The sequence below is a fragment of the Alnus glutinosa genome, chromosome 5 (assembly GCF_958979055.1).
Source record: "Alnus glutinosa chromosome 5, dhAlnGlut1.1, whole genome shotgun sequence".
NCBI classification, from domain to species: domain Eukaryota; kingdom Viridiplantae; phylum Streptophyta; class Magnoliopsida; order Fagales; family Betulaceae; genus Alnus; species Alnus glutinosa.
In genome coordinates, this window is record NC_084890.1 from 28,307,160 (window position 1) to 28,332,697 (window position 25,538).

The following is a 25,538-nucleotide window of genomic DNA, read 5'->3' on the forward strand; positions in this document are numbered from 1 at the left end:
TTCTCTTTGCAAAAATTTCAAGGCAAAAAAATGTGTTTCAGTGTTGAATTTTTAGATTGAAAAATATTATTTTTTAATAATAGAAAATGATTGGAGGTTTGAAAAGTTATGTATAATAATTAGTATTGTGAAAAGTTGTGTGGAACAATAATTTAAATAATAATGATTTATTATATATTGATTGTTTAATTAAAAATAAATAAATATTTTTTTTTAAAAAAAAAGAATAATTAAAATTAAAATTAAAAATAAAAAAATAAAATAAAATAAAAAGTGAAGGGGTGGCTGCGCGGCCACCCCTTGTGGTCGGGGGAGGCTGCACAGCAACCCCCAAGGGTTGGGGGTGGCTGCGCAACCACCTCCAAGGGTCGGGGGTGGCGTGCGGCCACCCCCGGCAACCTCTGGGGGTGGTGCACGGCCACCCCGAAGGGTAGGGGGTTGCCGCGCAGCCACCCCCGGCCACCTCCAAAGGGGTGGCTGCCAATCCCTCTGCTTTTTTTAATTTTTATTTGTTGATTTAATTTTTCATTAATTGTGGGACTCATGCGTTTTTTGAGATAACTTACTCTGCGCGTGGGTCCTGGTCATCAAATCAGACTCATCAAAATATCAGTCTTGAATTGAGACAAGATTTGGGTGAAATTCAAATTTTTTTACCAATGAGCTAGTTTTAGAAAAAACCTAAATAAAATAAAGATTCTATTCTGAATCCAAACACATCATTAAGTGGTTGGAGTTTATTCTCTTCTCTTCTTACATGTTTATTTCTTAAGTGCTTAGAGGCACATGGGGCAGTCTCCTAGAGCTTGTTAACGTACTTTGTTGCAATAAAATTATTTTTAGAAAAAAACTGTTTATCTTTAAGTAAGAAATTAGTTCAACTTCTTTTGAACTAGTTCGTATTTCATTAATTTTTTATTTTTTGTCTAAAATTATGTTGGTCGATCGTGGTACGATCTTTGTTATCAATCATAGTACGATCTATGTGATGAACGTGGTACGATCTGTGTGATTGATCGTGGTACAATCATGTGTTCGATAGTGGTACGATCTATGTGATCGATCGTGGTACGATCTATGTGAGACCTTTTTTTTTTTTTTTTTTTTTTTAAACGGCTTTAATTTGAGACCTTTTTTTTTTGTTTAAACGGCTGCAATTAGAGCCATTTTGATCAAAACGGCTCCATTTCGAACCGCTTTTACTAAAATGGCTCAAAATTAATTTGAGCCGTTTTAACAAAATAGCTCCAACAAAAACAACTCAAAAAGTCTTTTTTTTTTGTAGCGATATTGGTTATCATTTTGGAGAATGTCATTAATAGTTTATAATACAAGGTTTTGTGAAAGAAACTTTTGAATAAAATCTAATAGAAGCATGAATACTAGGGGTGATAATTCATGTAGGTTTTATGATAGAAAATTTGAAACTGTCAGGTTCGCTCGATACATGAGTAAGACTATATATATATTGGTCAACCCTAATCTGATCCGTTTAATTAAATGAGTCGAACTCATCAAATTCTAGATTATAACTACAAAAGAATGGTGCACACCTGTACATATATACTAGAATTGATATTTAAGTTACACATTTATGGCAATAATAATGCATGAAAACATCGATCTTCTTCATCTTGTGTCGTTCCAACAAACTTGTTCCTCCAATCGTTTACTATTTTTACATCTTGATCTTCATTATTGTTCTTCTCAAATGTTGAATGAGATATTATTTTGAGATTCCCTAGTGGGTTCTGATGTGGTCGTTTTATGTACAAAAATATCAATAATAAAATTATCACTCGCAATAGTACGAATCCTTATAGGATAGGGCTATATTGAGAGTGTCGAACCTCAAGGACTACGTAGGTGTTGCTATCAAGTTTTTCAAGATTAAATATAACTTAATTGAAAGAAGATTGATTTGACTTTGTTTATAACTAAGTTAAATGCATAAAACTAAAGACATAAGAATAAAGATTATAGTGATGAGAGAAAGAATAGAGAATTGATTTCACCACTCACCGCATAACAATGGTCAATCATAAATTAACAAGGAAAAATCATACTATGCATGATATAAGGCTCGTCTCCCTCGAGTAGTCAAGAAATTACTTCTAAAGAATAAGTATAATCTATCTTCAGTTGGCATGAACCGTCCACTTAACCACTAAGATGCGTTACGACCCGTCTTCCCTAGGTATGGATTAGCTACGTCTTTAATAGGATACACACAATCAATGGAATAGTATAACTCATCTTCGGTTGGTACGAACTGTCTACCTAAATTACACTAAACTAGGGTGTAGTACAATCCGTTTTTCCTAGGCATAGCCTTTCTAACCCTCTTAATCATATGTCAATTAAAACCATTGTATGACAATCATTCACATAATCATAGAAAATATGAAGGATTGATTTCAATCAATATAAAAGACTTTCTAAGACAAGATAAGAAATTCACAATGATTGAATATAAACATTAAGATCAATTCTCACAGTTATACAACCATCATGAATATAAAAAATCTCAAACTAAAATACAATCAAATCATTGTTACTTGGAAATGGCTACATCAACACCCTATTATGAATTTAGCAGCTCATCGTGGTGCTGGGATGGCCTCCTGCCATGTTCTTCTCCCCTTCAACTTATCAAGCCTTCAAGAAGAATTTTTTGTCTAAAGCTAAGCACACCTTCTCTTGAAGCTTAGGGGTCTATTTATAGAGACTAGAAAATGCCTAAAAGTGCTAGGAATCCAAGAAAAATTTGAACTTATTCTCTTAGTTCAAGTAGGAGATTGAAAATTCAATCCAAGTAGGAAAATGATTCCAAATTCGTTCATATTTACGGTCTTTTATTGCGGGGCGATTTTGACATAGTAAACGTCCGAATTACGCAAAAGCTATTTCTGACATATTTGTTTCTTTTTTTTATTAGCTTTCCAAGTCCACAAATTTCATCGCAATCCAACATCTGAGTAGAAAGTTTTGATCAAAACACTAAGACGTGTGCAGAATCTAAATTTGAATCCAATCCGATTTTGACTCTTATTGGAGAATTTTTGATTTAATCATTTCCTTTTATTTGATTAAACTTAACCACAACTTCTAGGTCTTCTCAAAGTGTGCTTTAAGCCCAAAATAAATGGAATTAATTGCATCTTTATTTAAAACCTGTAAACAATAAAACAACACAAAATCAAACAAATAACAATGTTAAGAAATTAACATATATAAGTTAAAGGGCTTGACTAAATTTACCTACAATGTGTAGCCTATAAATATTCCATCTTCTTTTGTGTAAGAAAAGGAAGCAGAGCGGCGCAAGGAGGCAGTGGAGCTTTTTTTTTTTTTTTTTTTTTTGTTCTCAATTTATTTTATGTTTAGTACTTTGATTATGAAATTTATTTTCATAAATATGAGTGGCTAAACCTCTAGCCAGGCTAGAGGTGAAGCATAGTATTCGTATTATGTATTCATGAGGCCATTTTTATTCTTCATAGTTTAATAGTTGAATGTCAGGGATATTTTTAATTTGAAATAAGTTTCATGATAGCAAGTTTATTTCGATTTGTTATTATTTTCGCTTATATCAAATGCTTATTCTATTTGATTTGATATGATCCGAATTAATAATATATGCTTAATTTATTGTGTCATGTTATCATATTCAAATTTTAATTAAACCATTATCAGTTTATTTTATTTTTAAGAGTGCTTTATTGCAGTATTTTCCTATTAGGAGAATGAAAATTCTACCTACTTGAATTATCATTATATGTCTCATGAATGCATAAAATGATGCTAGGTGGATCCTTGAAACCCTAGTATTTTCCAATAGTTTCTTTCAAAGCAAATTTATTTATTTTAGTTTCGTAGTTTACTTTTTAATTTAAATTCTAGTCCTTTGCTCCACTTTCTAGAGGAAACCAAAACCAAAATCAATTTCTATTTTTTTTCTTTTCTGCATAATAATAAAAGTTATTCTCTTGTGGTTGATCATTCCCTGTGGATCGACCTCATATTTACCGAGAATTATTACTTGCGAAAACCTACACTTGGGTTTGCACCCTTTTTGGTACAACATTGACAAACACAGTTTTTGAATAGATGTTATATTAGAACTAGAAGCTACATACTCGAGACCAGTTTTGTAAGATGAGTACTTCTATCCTAAGAACATCTGAGTTAGCTTCTCATCAGTGATCCTCTCTAATTGCAACTATGCTTCCAACAGTTTATCTTCCAAGCCCACGATCTTCTGAAGCATTGTGTTTTTCTCAGTCTTCATACTGTTCAGCTCTAGCACATTTTGTTGGTGTGTCTCTCTCTCAGCTTCATGAACTTGATGTGGAGGACTTTGTCGGCCTCTTTGAGATTTTCCTCATCACTACTCTCAGAATAGTACAACTGGGACTCCTTGGGATCAGTATGTAGAGCAATAAAGGCCAGAAATTTTTGCTCTTTACCTGGAGTCTCTTCTTTCTCTAAATCATCATGAGAGTAGTGTTGAGAGTCTTTCCCTTTGCCTGTTTGAGATTTCCACAATCTGTCCGTATGTGACCATAGCTTGAACACTCATAGCATCTAGGACCTCTGGGATCCTTCTTGTTCAGCTTCCTTGGGGTTACCTTTTAACTTCTTAGAAAACTTATTCCTGAATATCTGGTTCTTTATCAGTTTTTGAAATTTCTGGCAAGCATGGCTAATCCATCATCTTCATCAGTGTCTTCATCTGAAGAAACTCTGCTTTTACCTTTTGTAGCCTTGAGTGTAATGGATTTGACCTTCTTGACAGGGGGCAAGGAAAACTCATAGGTTTGAAGAAATCCTACGAGTCAATCTTCATGGCATCAAGATCCTTACTTTCTTCAATAGTAGTTACTTTAATTTTGAAACGCTCAAACAAAAATCTTAGTATCTTTTTAATGAGCTTTGCATCCGAAATCTTCTTCCCAAGACTCACCATGGAATTTCTCAGGTCGCTGATTTTGGTGTAAAACTCATTAAAAGTTTCATCCCCATGCATCTTTTGGCAGATTTTACAATTTTTGTGCCTTCATATGTGGTTTCCAAAATTTCTCATACTTCCCGAGCAATTTCACAATGTGAAGTTTGTGAGAATTCAGATGGTGAAAGAGCTTGGCAAAGGACATTTAAGGCATTATCATTGGAAAGGCGAGCACTTGTTTGAACAATAGACAATTCAACAACTGCTGTATCCAATGGGGTCTAACCAGATTCAACAATCTGCCAAATGGATTTTAAAACGAATCTCATTCTCGCATTCCAATAGCCATAATTTGTGCCATCAAAGGCAGGGTAGGAATGTAATTAAAACTGTGAGACGTGAAAAAAAAAAAAAAAAAAAAAAAAAAAAAAAGTCTAGGATAGCACTCAGGAAATTAATCCAAACACGAGTGAACTCACTCTGATACCTATTGAAAAATTAAGACTCCTAAGTGTGTGTGTGTGTGTGTGTGTATAATCAACCAAACATGCAACCAAAATATAAAGTGGGAAAAATAAAGAACACAGATATTTTGGTAACGAAGTGGAAACTCTTTGTACTAAAGAGAAAAACCACTCCAGAGCAGGAAAATCCACTATTCAGAAGAAATAGCTAGTTTCAAAGCAGTCGTACTCACATACTCTTGGTGCAGTAGTTGTACCTTGAATTCTAACACGTACCTATACATGAGCGCCTTGCAACCAGACCGCCTGTCTGAAAGGTTCTTCAATGGACTCATTTAGCTTAGAGTTCCTCCCTAAGCTAGACTTTAATTGTTGATCAAATCACATACAATAACTCTAAGAGAGCTAGCAAATATTACAATCTTTGCCTAAACACCATCTCTTAGCACACTGAAATTCAATACTGAATTCTTACAATATAACAACCTAGGAGCCCCTTTAACTAGGTTCTGGAAAACCTAATTTGACACAAACTCGAATTTCCCTAGGCAGCGTCCGAACAGGACATTGGGAGTCCGGACGGTAAGCAGCATTTCTTCATAAGTTACTGAAGCGCGTCCGGACGGCTTGCCCTAGTGTCCAGACAATTGTGTAGAACATCTCCGCTGTTCCCAGCTACCGCATTTGCGTCCTGACATTTGTGCAAACATATGCTTTCTGTAGGTCGCATCCTCTAGGTCGTCTGGACAGCTGTGCGAACACCAAGTCCCTGTAGTTTGTGTCTGCTACGCTGTTTGGACTGAAGGTAACATTGACTGGCGTCCAGATGCTTCTTTTGGGTCGTCCGGACAGTCACAATGAAAAACCGCATTTGCTGAGTTGTACGTGCATCAGAACTTTCCTTGTCTCAAGAAATCGCCTTCCTTGAAATATTTGATGCAAACCTTGCCATATTAAGCCATTTCCTTGTTGGAAAATATATTCTGCAATATCTAAAAAGTTCTTCTGAATTACAGTGTTCCTGCTCAAGCAGTGTCCTGATATGACAGTGTTTTTATTTACCAAAATATAGCCAATAAAACTAACAGTAAATAATATAGTTGAAGAAATCAATTAGGACATGCATAACTCAATAATAGAATATTATGAACTATAAGAAGGCCATTTGCTACATGCTTAATTAGCCCGTTAATATGAATAGGATTAGCTAGGATTAATAATTCAAATTAGGAGAAAATAGTAATGCTACTTTTCAGTTTCCACACTCATTTATCACACCAGCAACTGGTATATTAAGCATCCTTTTATTCTAATTTTCATCTCTCATTATCTCTCACAAATTTCAACTCTCATTCATTAATCTTTGAAAAAAGTGAGCTGCCCTATACATATTGCTTCTAAAAGGTCCATAATATATCATCTTCTCCTTCCTTACATGCATATTTCACAAACAAAGACAAACAATCCTAACTTGCAAACAACAGATAGTGAAACTTGGTCCTTGTTTGGACTAGAGTTACTGTGAAACTCTGTAGTTATCAATGTAAACTCAAAAACTAAAGAAGAAAAAGCACTAAAGCAGAAACATTAGGCCCCAGAGATGCACAGTAGCTCTCACAACACCAGCACACATCAACATGCTTGCAAGGCAATGGAAAAAGTATGGTTGATAATTCGTATTCGCATCATGTCGAGGCATAGATATAAAATTATATAGGTTAACCATAACTCGATCCCTTTAATTAAATAGGTCAAACCCCTCAACTTTAACTCTCTAATTTTGTATTGGGTTCGTGTCGGGTTCGCAGGTCATGTAAAAAATTACCTGCTATTATATCGTGTATCGGGTTCGGATCGTGTCGAAGCATGTGTATAAGACTATATAAGTTAACCCTAAGCTGACCCATTAAATTAAACGGATTAAACTACTCATTCCTCACCCTTTAATTTCGAGTTGGGTTCATGTCGAATTCGCAAACTGTGTAAAAAATTGACAACCCTAAGAAAAAGTAAGATATGTCTCCTTAGTAACTCAACCACCATCAACCATGAAAAGGAAAAAAAAGGTAATGAGTGCAAAATTCAAATTTGCTTTCCAGATGGGGATTTAGAATTTGTGAAACCAAAAGATGTAGGAAGGCATCACATGAACATCAACTACACAAGTACAGGCAAGAACCACAATCAATTACAACACCAGATTATCAATACTATTGATTATTCTTCAAAGCTAAACAACATGTACTTACAAAAAGAAAAAGCTAGACAACAGATATTGAAAGTTGGTCCTTGTGAAATTCTGTATCTATCTATGTAAAATCTCAAAAACTAAAGAACAAACTAACCAAACAAAGCAGAAACATGAAGCCCCAGAGATGCACAGTAGCTCTGCCATCATCATCTTAAGAGCAAAAGCAGCAGTTAATCGTCTCCTTCACTTCATTCTCCTGCTGACTCTCTGCAACCTCCGGCTCTCTTGATTTTTGCGGTTCCACACCTTCTTTCGAGTTGGATTCATGTTGTCCCTCTGTTTCCGCCATCCACGCTAACATGTCAAGTTGTCTGGCAGCTCTGATCCTCAGAAGATCCATGGCACGATTTTCATTCTCAAGAGCAGATTCTATTTCACCGAGTTCTCTGCTAATTTGGTTCGACATTGATGCATCCTCTGTAACCTCTTCAACATCCATCTCATTGTTCCGTATTTCCCTCATCTCCTTCACTTCTTCCTTCTTCAACCTTTCCGCCTCCGCCAAAGAATCCACAGTCTCATTATCAACATGCTCTTCTTCACATCCATGCCTATTTACAATAGAATCTGGAATTCTCCGCTGCAGTGAAACCTGATTCTCCTCCTCCTCCTCCTCCTCAGTACCCATCTCAACAGAATAATCTGAATTTCCCTTCATTTCTTCCTTATTCTCATTATCAAGTTTTTTCTCTTTACAGCCTTGCCGATTAGCAGTAGAAAGCAGAATTCTCCGGTGGAGAGAATCCCCCTCACTCTCATTATACACTTTTTCTTCTTCACAGAGAAACCAATCTACCAAAGAATCCATAATTCTCCGCTGAACAAGATCATTGGGGTCTTCCTTAGCAACTCTACACTTCTTCTGATAATCAACTTTCTGTGTTTCCCTAATCTCCTCCACTTCTTCCTTCTTGAACCTTTTGGCCTTCGCCAAAGAAACCACATTATCACCTGTTTTTTCTTTACAGCCTTGCCAATTTGCAAGAGAAAGCAGAATTTCCCGGTGCCGGGAATCCTCATCGTCCTCCTCATTCTCATTACAAACTTGTTCTTCTTTACAGAGAAACTGCTTTACCAAATCATCCAGAATTCTCCCCTGAACCTCATCCCCATCCTCCTTTTCATTCTCATTGACAAAATTTTCTTCTTCTTCACGCGCGGACCCAGTACCGCGCTCCACAGAATCTTCAGTTGCGATTCTCCGCGATTGAATTTCATTCTCCACCAAAGAAACCTCATCCTCAACCTGCTCCACAATATGATCACCAATAAAAGGAAGTGCTTCATTCAACTTACAATCTTCATTCTTGAACCCCTGATCACTTCCTGCCGTCGAAACTCCACTCTCAGCGGCTTCACTTTTTTCCTCATAACAACCCACGGATCTTTCATTCAAGATCGTTTGATTTTCTTCATTCTTGACCCCTTCAGTGAGTACCGTAAAAAATCCCTCTTCAAGCTGGCCCATCAAATCAGCAAGAACAGGAGGCGCAGCATGATCTTGGCTTATAGTTCCATCTTCAGTACCCATCTCAACAGAAACCTGACCCTCCTCCTCCTCCTCAGTACCCATCTCAATAGAATAATCTGAATTTCCCTTAATTTCTTCCTTATTCTCATTATCAAGTTTTTTCTCTTTACAACCTTGCCGATTAGCAGCAGAAAGCAGAATTCTCCGGTGGAGAGAATCCTCCTCACTCTCATTATAAACTTTTTCTTCTTCACAGAGAAACCAATCTACCAAAGAATCCATAATTCTCCGCTGAACAAGATCATTGGGGTCTTCCTTAGCAACTCTACACTTCTTCTGATAATCAACTTTCTGTGTTTCCCTGATCTCCTCCACTTCTTGCTTCTTGAACCTTTCGGCCTTCGCCAAAGAAACCACATTATCACCTGTTTTTTCTTTACAGCCTTGCCAATTCGCAAGAGAAAGCAGAATTTCCCGGTGCCGAGAATCCTCATCGTCCTTCTCATTCTCATTACAAACTTGTTCTTCTTTACAGAGAAACTGCTTTACCAAATCATCCAGAATTCTCCCCTGAACCTCATCCCCATCCTCCTTTTCGTTCTCACTAACAAAATTTTCTTCTTCTTCACGCGCGGACCCAGTACCGCGCTCCACAGAATCTTCAGTTGCAATTCTCCACGATTGAATTTCATTCTCCACCAAAGAAACCTCATCCTCACCCTGCTCCACAGTATGATCATCAATAAAAGTAAATGCTTCATTCAACTTACAATCTTCATTCTTGAACCCCTGATCACTTCCTGCCGTCGAAACTCCACTCTCGGCGGCTTCACTTTTTTCCTCATAACAACCCACTGATCTTTCATTCAAGATCGTTTGATTTTCTTCATTCTTGACCCCTTCAGTGAGTACCGTAAAAAATCCCTCTTCAAGTTGGCGCATCAAATCAGCAAGAACAAGAGGCGCAGCATGATCTTGGCTTACAGTTCCATCTTCTTCCGGTACTGATAGACCGTGAGTGGGATCCTCACTTGCCATGGACGATCCTGTAAAAAGAAAATGAAGTTCATAAATCCAAAGAGACCTGAAAAACACCCAGAAGAAGATTACCCAGAAACTAAATGTGAAAAGAAAGAAGATGGAGATATAATTGGAGTTCCATAGCGAAAGCTTTACTGTTTGTTTTTGCTGGTTTTCTTGAGGAAGAGAATATGAGCAATGGGAAAAATGAAATGGGGTTGGCGCCCTTTTATAACGACTAAAGTAGGGGTATTTTGGGAAAAATATAAGCGGAGGATAGGAGGTCTTTTTTTTATTTATCTATTTATTTATTTATTTATTTAATTTTTGTGACCAAAGTGTCCCGAGTTTCACCCCTACACTATCATTATGCAAACATATTTATCCAATTTTGGATTAGCCCTAGTTCAAAAAAAAAATGTTCAAATATATTGTAAAGTCCAAGAATCAAATTACAGTTGAAGTCAATCGGTTAGTCACAATCGAAGATTATGACCTAGCTAACTACAGTTGAAGCCTATTACTTACTCACAGTTGAAGAATATCACCTATTTATACTTGAAGTCTATCATAAGTAACCCTCGATGGATCATACTTGAGTTCTTTTTTTCTTTTTCTTCTTCTTTTTAATTTTTAATTATTAAGTCAATATATTTTTGTAATTTTATAAAGATGTTAGGAGTATAAGGGACATTTTATTGACACTTTTTAAAATTTAAGGATATGATTACAAAACTGATAAAAAATTTGTAAGTTTTCCCTAATTTCTAACTTTTTTTTTTTTCTTTTTTTTTCTTTGTTACATGTGCACAGTACATTAGTACATGCAATTATCAAGATATGTTCCTGGAAGTGGTCTTTTAAGAGGATAATTGTACGAAAAGTGGAGTTTCAAACTCTTGACTTATGATATGTGAACAAGATAATTTTATACTCCACATCAATATTTTATTATTTTTACAATTTGATATGACTGTGTTAATTTACTGTTGAATATTTTTTAACAAGAGCTAATTTATAGATAGATTAACACTGTCACGTCAACATAATGAGATAGTTATAAAATATTGGTATAATATATAACATTCATTAGTGCAATATTTTTTTTTTAGATACATGAGAAACAAATTACAACAAGATAGAAAAAACACAATAAGGGCAGGGCAACCCAAAATGAAACCTAAGAAAGAAAGTACGCGGGAGCAATGCTTTCGAAGATGTGAACCCAATAGCTCGAGGCACGGATGCCACAAAGCCGAGATCACCAATGAAGGTGATTTGAAAAGTGTATTGAGCCACAAGGATCCAAACACCATTACAAACACCATTACATGTGTGAACATGGGGAGAATGATACAACAAATAAGCCCAAAAATACAATAAAACAAAAACACAAACAGCAGCAGTTGATCAGGTGGAATGGGAGCCATCCCTAAAGGCGCATGAGAGCCACGCGCCGCCAAAGGACGACCTCTCAACAACGGGAAGCACCGAAAATTTCTAGGACCACTGGGGGTTGAAGTGAAAGGTGGCAAAGAAAGTAGGCGTGAGTTCCACGCTCCGGTTGAGTCGAAGAGCTCTCTGGCGTGTGGGACGCATGTGTCGACATCCAGGCGGTGGTGGAGGTAGAGAAGACTACCGGCAGACACTAGAGACGCCAGAGCACCCATTGCTGAAGAGCATGTTTTGTAAAAGATGATGGAGTTGAATAGATCTAAATTCAAAGAACCAATTCAAAGCACCAATCCTAAAAATACAAATAACATGGTGGATGGAGGGGGATAGGACCAAAACAATCTACTGGTTAGAGGAAAGCCAAGAAAAAACAGGAAAAGGGGGAGGATCCGGTACAAAGCTGGTTCGATGGGTAAGGATCCAGTGCGAAGCCGGCTCGAAGATCTGAGAGAGAACTCTTAGATTTATTGGGTTATGGGGTAGTTGGGTGGTTGGAGGGATGGGGGGAGGGAGATGAAGAAGATGAAACGAATGGGAGAGAAGCATGAAGTTTTCCTCCCATGGAGGACACACCAGCAGAAGGGGAGGGGAGTTGATGAGCAAAAATTGCCTTCTAGAGAGAAGGGAGAGTTTCTCTCTCTTCTCTTAAGAGTTAGCTTTGTATCTTTACAACTCTAACAACTTTTTTTCTTTTTTCTTTTTTTCAAACTATTTATTATATCTATTTTCTACATTTGGATCTTACATATCTAATGATTTATTTATTTATTTTTATTTTTTAAAAAAAAGTTGTTGGAATTGTACAGAAATTGTAAACGTCTTATCTCTCTATTTAATTCGGATCGAGAGAAAATGAGATACGATACGTTTACAGCTCTTATACAACCCTTTTTCAAATTAACCACTGGATCAGTTTTCTTATATGAGATCCTACATATCCAATAGTTAATTTTTTTTTTTTTTAAAATGCCTATAAGTTTGAGCGTAACCATGATATATTAGTAACTCATATTGGACTCAATTTTTTTTTTTTTAACTTACTCAACACTCTTCTTCAACAAACCTCACTAAGCTAACAAAATAAAATGCAACTCCATTTGCTTTAGGTCTTATACCAATTGGTGCTATATTCACTACCAAAACAAAACAAAACAAAAAATACCAATTCCGACACCCAAAAGTGCCAGTAAATTAGATAAATGAATTTTTTTTTTTTTTTTTTTATTATATATCTCTTGTATATTTTTCATACGTCTCTTATCTAAATTAACCATTAAATCTGTAAGATCTACAAAGACTCACATGTAAATCCTACATATCTAATAATTAATTTATATATATAACATATCTCAGCAAATTATATGGCTATCTGCATCAGGGTCTCAGTAAAAATTAAAAGACAATGTGACTAGAGCTCCAAGGACTGGTTTTAATAGCCCCTTTGGTCGGGCCAAGTGAGCAAGACACAGTATTATTGATTCTCTCTTTCCTGCCAACCTCACTTGGATGGGTAGTGGGTTCAAACCGCAATCTCAAATGAGCCGCTGAAGGTTGCTTTTAATATTACAATCTTAAACAATTTATATTGCTTTTAATATTACACAGTATTAATATCACTTTTCAAATCTAACTATACTCTTCTTCCGATTAGGGGTGAAAAGGCTGCGTTTAACATCTGCATACTAACTACCCTAAACCGCAACGACATCGTTTTATATAAAATTTTAAATGACACCCTACATTCGCCCAAAAAAGAGATCCAATAAAGGCCCAACACCCAAAATTAGGCCTAAAATGTCCAAATTTTAAAAGCGCAGTGTGATTCTAACTTTAAATCGCCGCTAATCGTAATCACATTTTCACCCCTACACGAGCGCCTGTCATATTCCTAGATAGTGTAAATGGTAATTATTGGTTTCGAAGAATTCTTTCAGTATAAAGAAGGCAATCTAATTGCAGTAATACGTCAAAATCAAATTTATTTCCTGCCCCGTAAACATCGATTTCATATCAAAATAGTCCCCTTCTACTACTACTCACTGCTGCCGGTAGAATGTGTTCATGTATTCTTGGATGGACCAATACCCACCCCCCACAAATATGAAGAGGGAAGAGTGAGGAGGAGAAGATTGAGGTTTATCCATAGAAATTGGTTCTACTTTCTTGCATTTTAATGTTATTAAATCACACCAAAAATCAGCTTTGCATTAATGACAGGTTGAAATGTCATTGCCATTTAGATTAACCGGGTAAAAACTTGATTAATGCAAATGGTAATCATGCATGAAAGAGAGGAATCGATGAAACTAAAGGTTATTTACCCCTACATAATTTCATCCAATAAGCACATATACATACACAAAACTCACTAACTTGTACAATTTCAAAGGGGAAACCCACTATCTGAATTGTACAAGCAATGGCAGCATCAAGTCAACAAAGCATCTATTAAAAATGATCAAATCAATGTTATTAGCTCCACTAAGTGTTTGAAGATAAAAACACTACTAGCTGGATACTCTATTAGTTATATTACATAGAAAGCCATTGGTTAGTAGTCCGAAACAAGAAAATAAAAGTATACAAAAGTTGTAATAAATGGTAACAATCTGATTATCTCCAAATGAGATTACACAGGTAACTTTCTCAATGTTGCTTCAGATATTCAAAGCAACAACAACAACAAAAAAGATCAGAAAAATGCATTATATGTTACATACCTATACCTACAAACTTGTTATAAAGGTAAGTAGCAATAGAACTCCACGTACCTACTATTTTTCCCATTAGCAGATATTCTATTAGTCTTCCAATGACCTGCAGAAAAGGGTATACAAAATTGTGAAAGTGTAATAGATTATTAGATTCAGGCAGAAGATCATGACAAGCAGGCGATAATCAGCTAAATTATACACCCATAACTCATCATCTTTGTCTCTCCAATAATTCTTCAGTGTAGTAGATGTGCAGTTTGGACCATTTTTCCCTTCACAATCTGCTCAATGGTCTCTCAACGGATTCGTTAACTCAGGAGCTGCTCCCATCCATATAATTCTTGATCCTCAACTCAAACATAGATTCACATCTATATCACTACCCCTATCATCCATTTGCCCATGTATCATCTCATAAGTTTCTAATTCAAATTCATAGCAGTACTTTCACATGATCCAAGAGTAGAAACCTATAATCCACCATAGGCAGCCACATGAGGATTTTCAATAACAAGGTAAAAATTACTTGTTGAGAACACTAGGTCAGTCAGTTAAGCTCTGAACAGGGGAGCATAAATTTAATCTCTACTAGCATAATGCATATCAAACCCATACCTTCTTAATAAGAAACAGTTTCCTCTCTATCTCTAACCCATTTGCCTAGTTTAATCTTTTCAATCTAATTAACTCAACTGAACCTTTATTCCAACTCCGTGTATTCAATTTAATTACTGAAACAAAATATATCCTCAAATCTCTATTATGTTATCTAAGAGCAGTCCTGATGTGTCTACATATTGTTATATGTGTATTATCAAGGAATTAGCACACAGAATCACCAACTCGCTACTTATGTAGAAGACACAGAAACGGGTTAAAAGAGTGTATATTACTCTGGTTACAACCAGCCTAATTTGCCCATAAAATCCCTCTATTTGCACTCTACCTCCCAACTCTCCAGCTATGCAACTAATTCAAAATCACTCTGCACTTATATCCTATGTGAAAACATATGTCCAACTGCAAGCTAGAGAGGACTGGAGTAATCCTAGTAAGGGATGCAATTCAGACAAAAAGCTAAGAACAGTTTTAAATATAGGATTGGAAATCATAACATAACAGAGTACATTTCAATAACAAGAAAATCAAAAATCAAATTCATGCAGAGAGAACAGAAAAGAGAAGATACTGTTGAACAAGAACAGTAGCTTCAAAGGTTAAAAAAAAAAAAAAAAAAAAAAAAAAAAAAAAAAAAAGGTATCAACACCTAACAGGTCTTCAAAACAATCAAAGGTTTTTCTTATTTTTTTTATTTTTCCTGGGATAAGTAAGAATTTATTGCAGAAGCACAGAGAAGGGGGAACCCTAGAAAAGCTGGTAAAAAATAAATGAGGTTTACAACACCCATCCCAACATGGTGGACCTGAATCCCAACAAAAGCTATGGAAGAGTAGATTCTGGGTCATTCAAAAATATAATGTCACCAAACTATATGGAAGCAAAACTTCCCTTTTCACATGCGTGGAAAGAAATTTTATTGGTCATGAATCATGAAGACACGGTCCTTCTATATCTTGGACTCTCATTTGTATTTATACTGGGCTTTGCTCGTCTTTTGTACTTTCTAATTGCTATTGTTTATGTTTCGAATTTTAGCTTCTATAATATTTTCCCGACAGGTAACCATGCAATTGTCAAATGGATATTTGAAATAGCCCCAATTATTCTGATCTTAGCGCTCAATTTTCTGGGATATTCTTTTTTTGATAACTAGCTTCTGAAAGAAATTTCATTGTGATTACTACCAGCTACCAGCTATTCTCAGAGAATTTATGCTTTGAGCATTTTATTTCGTATCCACTGTACATTTCATGTGTCAGTGAAGGAAAAGATTGTAATCTTACCAAATGTACTTCCTAATCATTTGTGAATATGAACAATGAATTTATGAAAAACCTCAAACAATATCACAGAAGCAATGAGGCAAGTAGAAAGGATAACATCATTGCTAGAGATTTCAAAGGCCCAAGTTTCAACTTCTTACTACAAGAATACACATAGTTTGCCTGTCTCTCTTCGGAAAAGATGGAAGCATAAAGAGCAAAAAGAAACTATAACCAGGTCATAAGATAGGAAAGAAAGCAGTAGTCTGCAAGAATTACATTTCATAATATGATAACAATTCATATACACCTCCTTACGAATAAAATAGCAACTTGAACTGTACATTTTAAATATATAAGTGAAAATCTCTATACTACCTTTCAACAAAATTAGACCAAGCACTCCATAGAGTTGTCAGCTGAGATGAGAAAAGGAAGGGAGAAGCACTAAGAGCTGAACCAACAATTAGACAAGCAATAGTGGATCGTATAGCTAATTTGGAAATGGTATTGAGCACCTAAACTAGAAGCCAATTTTTGCTTTAAAATAGACAGGATGGACAAGAAGCTGCTATATTCAAGCTAATGAGGAAAAAAAAAGGCTCTTATTCCTTGTTACCGAATCTCTTGGCAATGATCGTACGGACATCATCAGCATCAACCAGGGTCTCTAAGAAGGGAAGTAAAGAAACTAGTGCAGAGTCCGATGGATCATCAAACCAACTCTTTATAGGAATCCCATTATTGACTTGCAACCGGAAAACCTGAAATTATCAAAACAAGAATGAGGCTTAAACAATCAAGCGTCCATCTGATAGAGACAACTTCTTTTCTTTTTGTTTTTTCCACTTTCTGCCAACCTTTTCATTTTGGATAATATAGACACTATGTTCTCATGGAATACTAAGCAGATAATATAGACGCTGGTTTCTCATGTCAATATTAAGCACATTCAAGACCTTATTCAGTTTCTCTATCTTCCTTTTAGAGCAATCTAACCTTTGCCTAAGCTGGCTAGCCCAGAAATCTTTGCCTTCCTACATTTTAACCTGATATGTTACTAAACTCTAGTATGAATTTCCTGCCTAAATATAAGCATTTCCATCAAACCGAAATTCGCACTGTCCAACTAAATCTAAGTTGGTATCCCAATATAATTTGACATCACAAGTCCCATCAACCTAAACAACAAAGCATACTGGGAAAGAGCTCAACGCCTCAAAAACAAAACTTCAACAACAGAAAGCAAGAAATTTAACAAAAAAGGGGAGGTAGCCAAGGGTCAAATTATTTTGACAAAATGGGCAGGTGATGTACCTGAGGAGAATTATCAATTATGGCAACTTTTGCAAGATCAACACCTAAAACTATCAAATCTTTAGTGTAACTGCCATCTGCAAAAATGCACGATTCACGGTAAACTCGGCGAGATATAAGCTTCCCATCTGGATCCAGTATATCAAGAAGTTGTTCTGCGTAAATGCTTTGGCTTGCAGTAAAAATAACAACTTCAAACATCTCCGCAACTCTCTCCAAGAACTTATGAAGATAAGGCCTTTGTTTTACATATACAGTGTGCTCTTTCATGTTGAAGAAAACAGTGAAGGTGAAGTCTGCATCTTCGCGGTGTTCTAATGTAGAGTGGACAAGTGTTTCTGCATATAAGAAAGCAGGTTGGCCAAGCATCAATAAAAATCACTTAAAAAGAAATGACACTGTAACTGCACTACAGTGTCAAATATTTATCAAAAAACACTACGCTAAACAAATATTAAAGTAAGAACTACTCTCAGATCCCAAGTTGAATCATAAATTAAGGTGTGTGTCACAACAGAGGCCCAGATTATACAAGTCTCTTAGCATAACTCTTTCATAATATCAAGAACTTTTTTAAATATTTATCCTATAATGGTTCCCAAAAGCACTTTGTTAATCTTTAACCAGGAAAAAAAAAATTAAACATTCAAAAACAATTCTCAATACATTCCAAATTTTTCCAAAATCATATATACATACGCATACATATAAACATCTAGACATATAAATAATTCATAACTTTATGCCTGCTTTCTACAATATTTTCCTAATCAACTCTCAAATTCTACATGAACTCAGAGGTTTTCAACTTATTAGGCCGAACAGTCAACTAAATTTATGTTGGAAATAAATGCAAAGTCACTTGAATAAACACAGTTCACACAACAGTGTCATCTTGAGAGCTTTCTGATGTTTCCTCGTAGACAAAGTGACATGTACACTGCATCTGAAACTTGAGCCACCAAAGCATGATGGTCAACAATGGATACCATCCCAAATAGCGTAGCTGAGACGGGTGACTTCAGTTAGATCCTCAAAGCCAAATCTAGGACCAACTGTTCATTATGTTCACTTTCATTAGCTTTTAAATTTTAGTTCTCATCTTTTTAATAACCACAAATGACCATCTATAGGAATGTAGGGGCGCCTTACGCTTTCATTTCAATAAAATTTTACTTATCAAAAAAAAATGACCATCTATAGGAGGAATCCTATAACAATTGTATAAATGAGTTTCATTAAGTACTAATCCTATTAATTTAAGAAATATTTGATCATACTAAATGATGTTGACAAGATGGTGTCAGTACTAGCATATGAATTGGAACAATAGATCCCAAATTAATCAAAGTTCATAGCATATGCACTGGAAATATTGAGATATCACGCTAAACGAAAGCAGGATAACATAAGGATAATGGGACAGATATGAATGATTCAATTTCCATACCATCCAAATCAAGTACTAGTGTTACACGTTTCCTGTTTTGAGTTTCCTCTGGCAATATAGTGGGCTGAAAGTTTGCTACCACATCTGAGAGTTCCGGTAAATTTTTTATGAACACCTGTGGATCAAAGCACTCTCCCTGATCTGCATCATAGTTAGCATCAAATTCCTGGTTGCAGGATCTCATTTGGTCAATAGCTAGGTACAAGCTAGTATCATCGGAACCCAACATGGCTTCTTCACATGATTTAGCATGGTTAATATCGCTGGTTTTAACAGTGTCCTCGAGGAAGGGTAGCATCATATATTGCTCGGCCACATCAAACAACAAACTAGGCTCAGCACATTTATAATCAAGAAAACAATTTGCCTCACTATGATCATCATCAAATGCAGTTCCATTGTAGGGTAAGCTAGCAACAATCATATCAGAGACGTAGAAATCTGAAACATCACAACTTTGGTAGTCAGATGAGCTTCTGTTATAGTCACTCTCACTAGCTCCCAACCCTGGCATGTCAGGATCTTTGTTGTTCCCTAAAGAATATTAAGAAAAAGGTTGATCAGATTCAATCTCTTCACAAAAAAAATGTAGATGTTGCTAATTTGACATATTCAAGATATGTAAACAGCAGATGAAATGCACAATTTTTATGATTACTTTTCCAAAGGCAACTTGGGGTTCATGCTCCAAACAGAGCATGTATACTGCCAGAATTTTGTTTAAACTTGAAAAATATATCTTTACTATTTGTTCTAGCAGTGAAAAGTAGTGAAAAACAATAATTCATTTTATAAAGTCGGGATTTTGAGAAGCTGCAAAAACACGTGCCATATCCCCCCCATCAATCCAAAACATTTTTGAAGAATCAAATTTTATATGGTCACATTCATCAAGAAAGAATTCTCTTGCATTGAGGAGAATAAACATACGGAGAAAAGAAATTTGTAGAACTTGGTCCACGTGCATGAAGCGGATATGGTAATATTGTCAATCAAAAGAACATTCGCATCTGCTAGTTTCTTTTTCTTTTTTTAATGTCCTACTTTCAGTAATACATCCATGGTATATTATATTATTATTATTATTAGTTGTAAAATAAACAAATATCAGTGTCAAGTGAAAAGAAACTATTGTTCAATTCTGGTAGGGGTTTCACCAGAAAACTTATGAGAATGTCACGACCATCCCACTTACGGAGGATGGGAAACATACTAGATCAATATTAAGTGTTCAACTTCTCATTAAAGGGGTTTTTACTTGCATACTTCCTGCCTATTAGGGTTGTGTCCTTCTGCACTTTTAATGAAATGCATCTTATAAAAAATAAAAATAAAAAGTGTTCAACCAACAAAATTGCAGGTCATACCTGCATCATCATCAGCTTTTGGTTCAGTATGGTTGGCAATGGGATCCAAAGCAGGAGAGAAAATCGTCTCTAGGTTTGAATTGTGGGTAGATTCCTGCAAATTACCAAACCACTGTTGTTACATTACCACATGAATAGACAAAGAAGAATACAAGACAAAATAAGATCATGATAGAAGGACATTGAGGAGAATATTCATGACTATGGTTACATTTGGTACACGGAATGGCTATTCTATTAAGAAAATGAATAGTTTTTGGGGTTAAATACCCTTTTGCCTCCTGTAGTTTTAAATCTTTATTTTTTGTCCCCTATACTTTCATTTTTATCACAGATGGTACCTGTGCCTTTGGGAAAAGACGGAAATGGTACCTCCATCCATTTTTTTGTCCAAAACCGACGGATTTCCACGTCAGCAACACGTGGTGTGTATATATATATATTTAAAAAAAAATTGACAAAGAAGAACCTTAATCTTGTGCTTAAATCACCTCCGCATTAAAAAAAAATAGAAATATTATATATCAGAAAAGAAAATAAGAGAAACTGGAATTATGATTAAAGGAATCTTTATTGAATAGACAAACCGTTAATTAGAAGAAGAAAGAATAAAATAAAAAATACGGTATTCATAAGACACACACAAACATATAAATATCAAATAAAATGATGTCACAAACTGATCTACTAACAGATAGCAAAGAGAGACACTTATGAATCCACATACACCTTACACACTCCAATGCATCAACTCCATGCCAATGTTTAAAAATGGGCCAAAAACAAAGTAAAATTCTAGTAGAAAATGATTAATTTATCTCAAGCAGATTCAGTAACTAGTGTCAGGGAATCCTTTTTTTTTTTTGTTTTTTTGATAAGCAACTACTGTCAGGGGATCCTAAGTGACAAACTGCAGAAATACATTCTGGTCAATTGAAATTAACACTTTACCATTCTCCCAATAGTTGCAGAATCAACAAAAAATGATGGCTGGTTCTGAAACTGAGAATTTTCTTCTTCCAGAAATTCTTCATGGTCAATGGCTCCATCACTTTCGATGTTCTTTATGGACACTTGTGCGCTCGAAGAAACTATAAGAAAGATAAGGAGCATTTAAAATAAGAACTTCAGATGAACTTAAATAAGCATCTCTAGTTACAAAACTACGAAATAAATCAGCCCATAACACATGTAAATGATACTACTCATTGTTTGTATAATCGGATTGGACTGATACAAAAAGAAACACAAACACATCACAAAGTCAATTATAATCAGTCTACAACTTATTCAAAAAGTAAATTCACTTCTTTTCTTCAAAATGATAGACAAATATATTTGCAAAGAAAAGGATTATAATATAGTGGAAACTAAGGGGACATTTCAAAGCCACATTTTTTTGCCTTTAATAACTTTTAGTGCTTTGTGAGCTCTTTTATCCTTCTAAACAAGTCTTTCTTTAAGTTGTGTTTGAAGCATAACAGCATTCATATTTATCTCTTTTAAATTCAAAGCAGACCAATTATGCGGAAACTTTATGAGTTTTGAATAGATAAATAAAGGTAAAATCTTATAAACTAAAAAAATAAGCGTTAGAACTACGATCTTCAAACAATAAGAGACACTAACATTGTGCTATATTTTATTTTATGTTGGTGTAAAATAAAAATATGCAACTCTAATAACACTATGACAAAGATACATGTTAGGCTTCAAAATGAAACTTTCAAACAATCTCCTGAGCCATGTGATACATGGTTCACACTCTGTGAATCAATGAATGGACTTTAGTAGTTTATCATATGGTTCAAACTGGACCTACACCAAATATCTAAAACAGAAAGGCAGTGTGAAAGAACTTGAAAAACCTTGATATTAAATGCATAACAGCTTATTTGAGAACATTGGCCTTTCTTAGAGTAGTTGCTTACCATCCTGACATTCATGAATACATGTGTCAAAATCTGCTGTGTGTTCAGAAATCCTGACATATGAGCATGATTTTTTGGAAATTGTACTTGACTTTTGACATACATGAAGACCATTTTTTTCTTTGAAACAGCCCATGCTCAGTTTGGTCTTCATTTTTAATGAGGGCATTTGATCTGTACTTTGGATATGTACTGCAACCTTGATTTGGGAACATCAGTGGGAAACAACACCCTCTAAACAATCAAACCAGCACCAGAGACTGTATCATGAAAATGATAAAGATAGAGACAAGTCAAGAACAAAAAAAAAAAAGACAGATGTGAAGCAACCAGTAGAAACAATGGAAATGCATTAAAAGAATCAGTTAAAGAATCAGCGTTTCAATCAGAATTATGTGATACAATATATAAGCATTCAAAAATATGTTAAAAGAATCAGTTCTAAGAACTTCAGTCACCAATATATAAGCAAATTAACTTGCAGAAAAATAATTTACATGAGATTATTCACGAAGTAAGCAAAGGAAGCAAGGCAAAGCATCGATAAAATTTATCCCTCGAAGCTTAAATTAATCACCACAATCATCATACCCAAAACCAACACTAGCCAAGTCAAAGAACACGTTAGCCAGCCAGAATGCGTAATAAAATCGGTGCCCTCAGGAGTCCATCTTTAGCATGCCAAAAATTGATTCCATGTCCTTCAAAAATTGGGAAAAGGGGGTGCTACTCTCTAAGCACAACAAATCTCCACTTCCAATAATGCCTCTTCAAGTTGCAAAAATCTCTATAACTGAGTTTGGCATGATTCACTACACCCCACAAAGATGGAGAAGACAAATGTCCAAAAGCACCAAGCTACCAGATAATGTAATAGCAAGTGATGAACCATCTCTCCATCCCATCTACGCATAACATCAATTGCTAATCATTGGTTCCCCTTTTACTTGATTGTCTATTGTAAGAATGTGTTCCAAGGTTTCCATCCATGCAGTAGATGACACCCTTTTGGGGAAAAGTTTGCTAAATACTCCCTCATGGGTGGAAACCAAATGAAATCACATTTCCCTCTTCATGTATATTAGCCACAAAAAAAAAAAAAGTAGGAGTGAATGTATGCTACTTTCTAAGGGAATAATAAATAGATTAATAAATAACACTTTTCTCTTTACTCTTTAACCTTAAGCATTTAGAGTAACCTTTCAATTAACATATTTTCAGAGTCAAACATCATGCATTCAAGCCATAGCATCACCACCCACCTCCACCATCAAGGCCATAATTGCCTTTTCCAAGACCATCACCACCCTGGTCACCAATACCAACTCCACTAAATGTGTGTTGCTGTGCATCCTAAATTAGTTATTTTTTACTAATGTGACTCTCTTTTTTTTTTTGTAATACGGATGATTGTTCCTCAAAGGATAAAAATTATTCAAATCACCTAATTCAAAAGAGAAAACCCAAAATGTATTCAAAAAGCCTTCAATTTCAGAATTCTTTGTCAATTGACTCATCAATTTGCACTCGACTACGTGGCCGGATTGCAGATAATAAGATTTACTTATCAAAAAAGATAATAAGATTCGTCGGTATATATTAAAATTGAAAGGACTTTCAAAAAATAAAAAATTGAAAGGTGCAAATAAGATGCAATATTATTTATGAGTAACCGAATAACCGCTGCATCAACTCTGCTTATAAGAAAAACCAATAAATAAATAATTTTTTTTAAAAAAAAAAAAAAAACTAAAAATTGTGCTTTTTAATTGTAAAATCCGACTAAATGAAAATTGGGAAATTTTAAATTTAAAAAATTAAAAATTAAAATTAAAGTAGAAACAGCATATCAACTTACTGCAAAGCAAGAATCGTAGAACCCATGTCCAAAAACACCAAAATTTTCAAGTAATAGCAAACGGAAATCAAAGTCAACCAGTGATTTACAACGCCAAAGTCAGTCAAAGTAGAAGAATTTCAAGCAGAGAAAACCAAAACAAATTGAAAGAAAGAAAGCAAAACCCATAATTAAAACCAAGCCATGAACTTAAACCCTAGAGAGACGAAGCTCAAATGACAGTTATACAGTGAAACCACCATTCCACACAGCAAAAACAACATTGAAAAAACAGAATCAGCAACAAAAAAGATTCCGCCAACAGTAAATAAATCTTTAATTAGCTGAAACCAAAAGGAAAAAAGCAAGAAAATCTACAATAAACTGTGAAATGAAAAGAAGAAAATACGCGTACCTGCAGAGAAGAGAGTCTCTCTCTCTTTCTCTCTCTCTCTTTGCGAAGTCTTTAACTTCCACGAACGGTCATACAGTGGTGATGTCGGCTTGTGTTGGATCACACGGACGGCTGAGATGGGATACTAAGGGACTGGTCTGGGCCAGTGGGAATACGCCACGTGAATGGGGAGCCAGCTCAACGTGAAGCAATGACACGTGCAGGTTCGCGGAAAGATAGGAAAGGAGGGAAGCTCTTGTGGTCCACGTCCTTCTTCAGCGCGTGTATTGCAACCCCCTTTCAAATGGGTGGGTTGAACTCCCTAACCCGACCCGTAGTACCTTCCCGAATCGACCCGCAGGAACCCTGCTTTTAGGTAGCAGAAGTGCGGAGATGGTTTGGTTTTTGCCAAACCCTCGTTCTTCTACGCTTCTCTTCACCCCGCAGCAGCTCTTCCTCCTCATCTTCTTCAATTCCCTCTGAAGCTCTCACTCTTGTTCTCGTTCTAAGGCGTCGAAATTAGGGTTTGTTTGGTTGCTTTCTGATTTATCAATTGGCTTTCTGATGTTTCAATCGGTGATAACGCTTTTTTCTTTTCTTTTTTTTTCTTTTTTTTTCGTGCATGTGCTTTTTTGAATCTTAGGGTTTGATTGAGCTTTTAGAGAAGAATGGAATTTTTGGAAGGGTATTTATTTTTTGGTGAAGATCTTTGTATTTTTTTTTATAAGTAAAAATTAAATAAAAAGTGCATAGGAGTACAACCCTAGTACACAGGAAGTATACAAGAGTGTCCCTAATTAGAGGAAATAAATGAATAGAAAAGTAAAAAATCAGCAAACGATATACTACTTGGACTTATGCGCCGACACCCACAAATATAACATATTAATCACATTTCTACAAAGAGCCACAACCGGTACCTCCACATCCTTAAAAAGCCTAGAATTTCTCTCAGACCACAAAACACATAAAGGAACCTGCTTTCAAATACGGTTAACAGGACCACGACCCAGCAAAGTGTCACAACCACTCA

General features: G+C 35.5%; 1 protein-coding gene across 3 annotated transcripts; it reads right to left on the minus strand.

The window, feature by feature from the left end:
- Nucleotides 1-14,289: 14,289 nt before the first annotated feature.
- Nucleotides 14,290-24,843, minus strand: LOC133868579 (uncharacterized). Of its 3 annotated transcripts, none has more exons than XM_062305508.1 (8): nucleotides 24,527-24,843; nucleotides 22,275-22,534; nucleotides 21,295-21,434; nucleotides 20,344-20,437; nucleotides 18,977-19,510; nucleotides 17,527-17,864; nucleotides 16,829-16,973; nucleotides 14,290-14,429 (listed from the first exon to the last, which is right to left on the minus strand). In XM_062305508.1, the coding sequence occupies exons 2-8, from the start codon at nucleotides 22,441-22,443 to the stop codon at nucleotides 14,350-14,352; spliced, it is 1,500 nt and encodes a 499-aa protein (XP_062161492.1). In that variant the 5' UTR covers nucleotides 22,444-22,534; nucleotides 24,527-24,843; the 3' UTR covers nucleotides 14,290-14,349. The 3 variants fall into 3 exon arrangements, with proteins under 3 accessions (XP_062161492.1, XP_062161494.1, XP_062161495.1); XM_062305510.1 differs by lacking the exon at nucleotides 14,290-14,429 and adding an exon at nucleotides 14,453-14,796 and having other exon boundaries at nucleotides 24,527-24,836; XM_062305511.1 differs by lacking the exon at nucleotides 14,290-14,429 and adding an exon at nucleotides 14,454-14,711 and having other exon boundaries at nucleotides 24,527-24,836.
- Between the last annotated feature and the right edge of the window lie 695 nt (nucleotides 24,844-25,538).

Excerpts from the sequence above, each read along its gene's own strand:
- LOC133868579 (XM_062305508.1), bottom strand. The coding sequence starts at position 22,443 with ATGCCCTCATTAAAAATGAAGACCAAACTGAGCATGGGCTGTTTCAAA. Across the intron at positions 20,438-21,294 it reads CTGCAACTATTGGGAGAATG|GAATCTACCCACAATTCAAA; the intron begins GTAAAGTGTTAA and ends GGTAATTTGCAG. Across the intron at positions 16,974-17,526 it reads TAATTGATAATTCTCCTCAG|GTTTTCCGGTTGCAAGTCAA; the intron begins GTACATCACCTG and ends TGATAATTTCAG.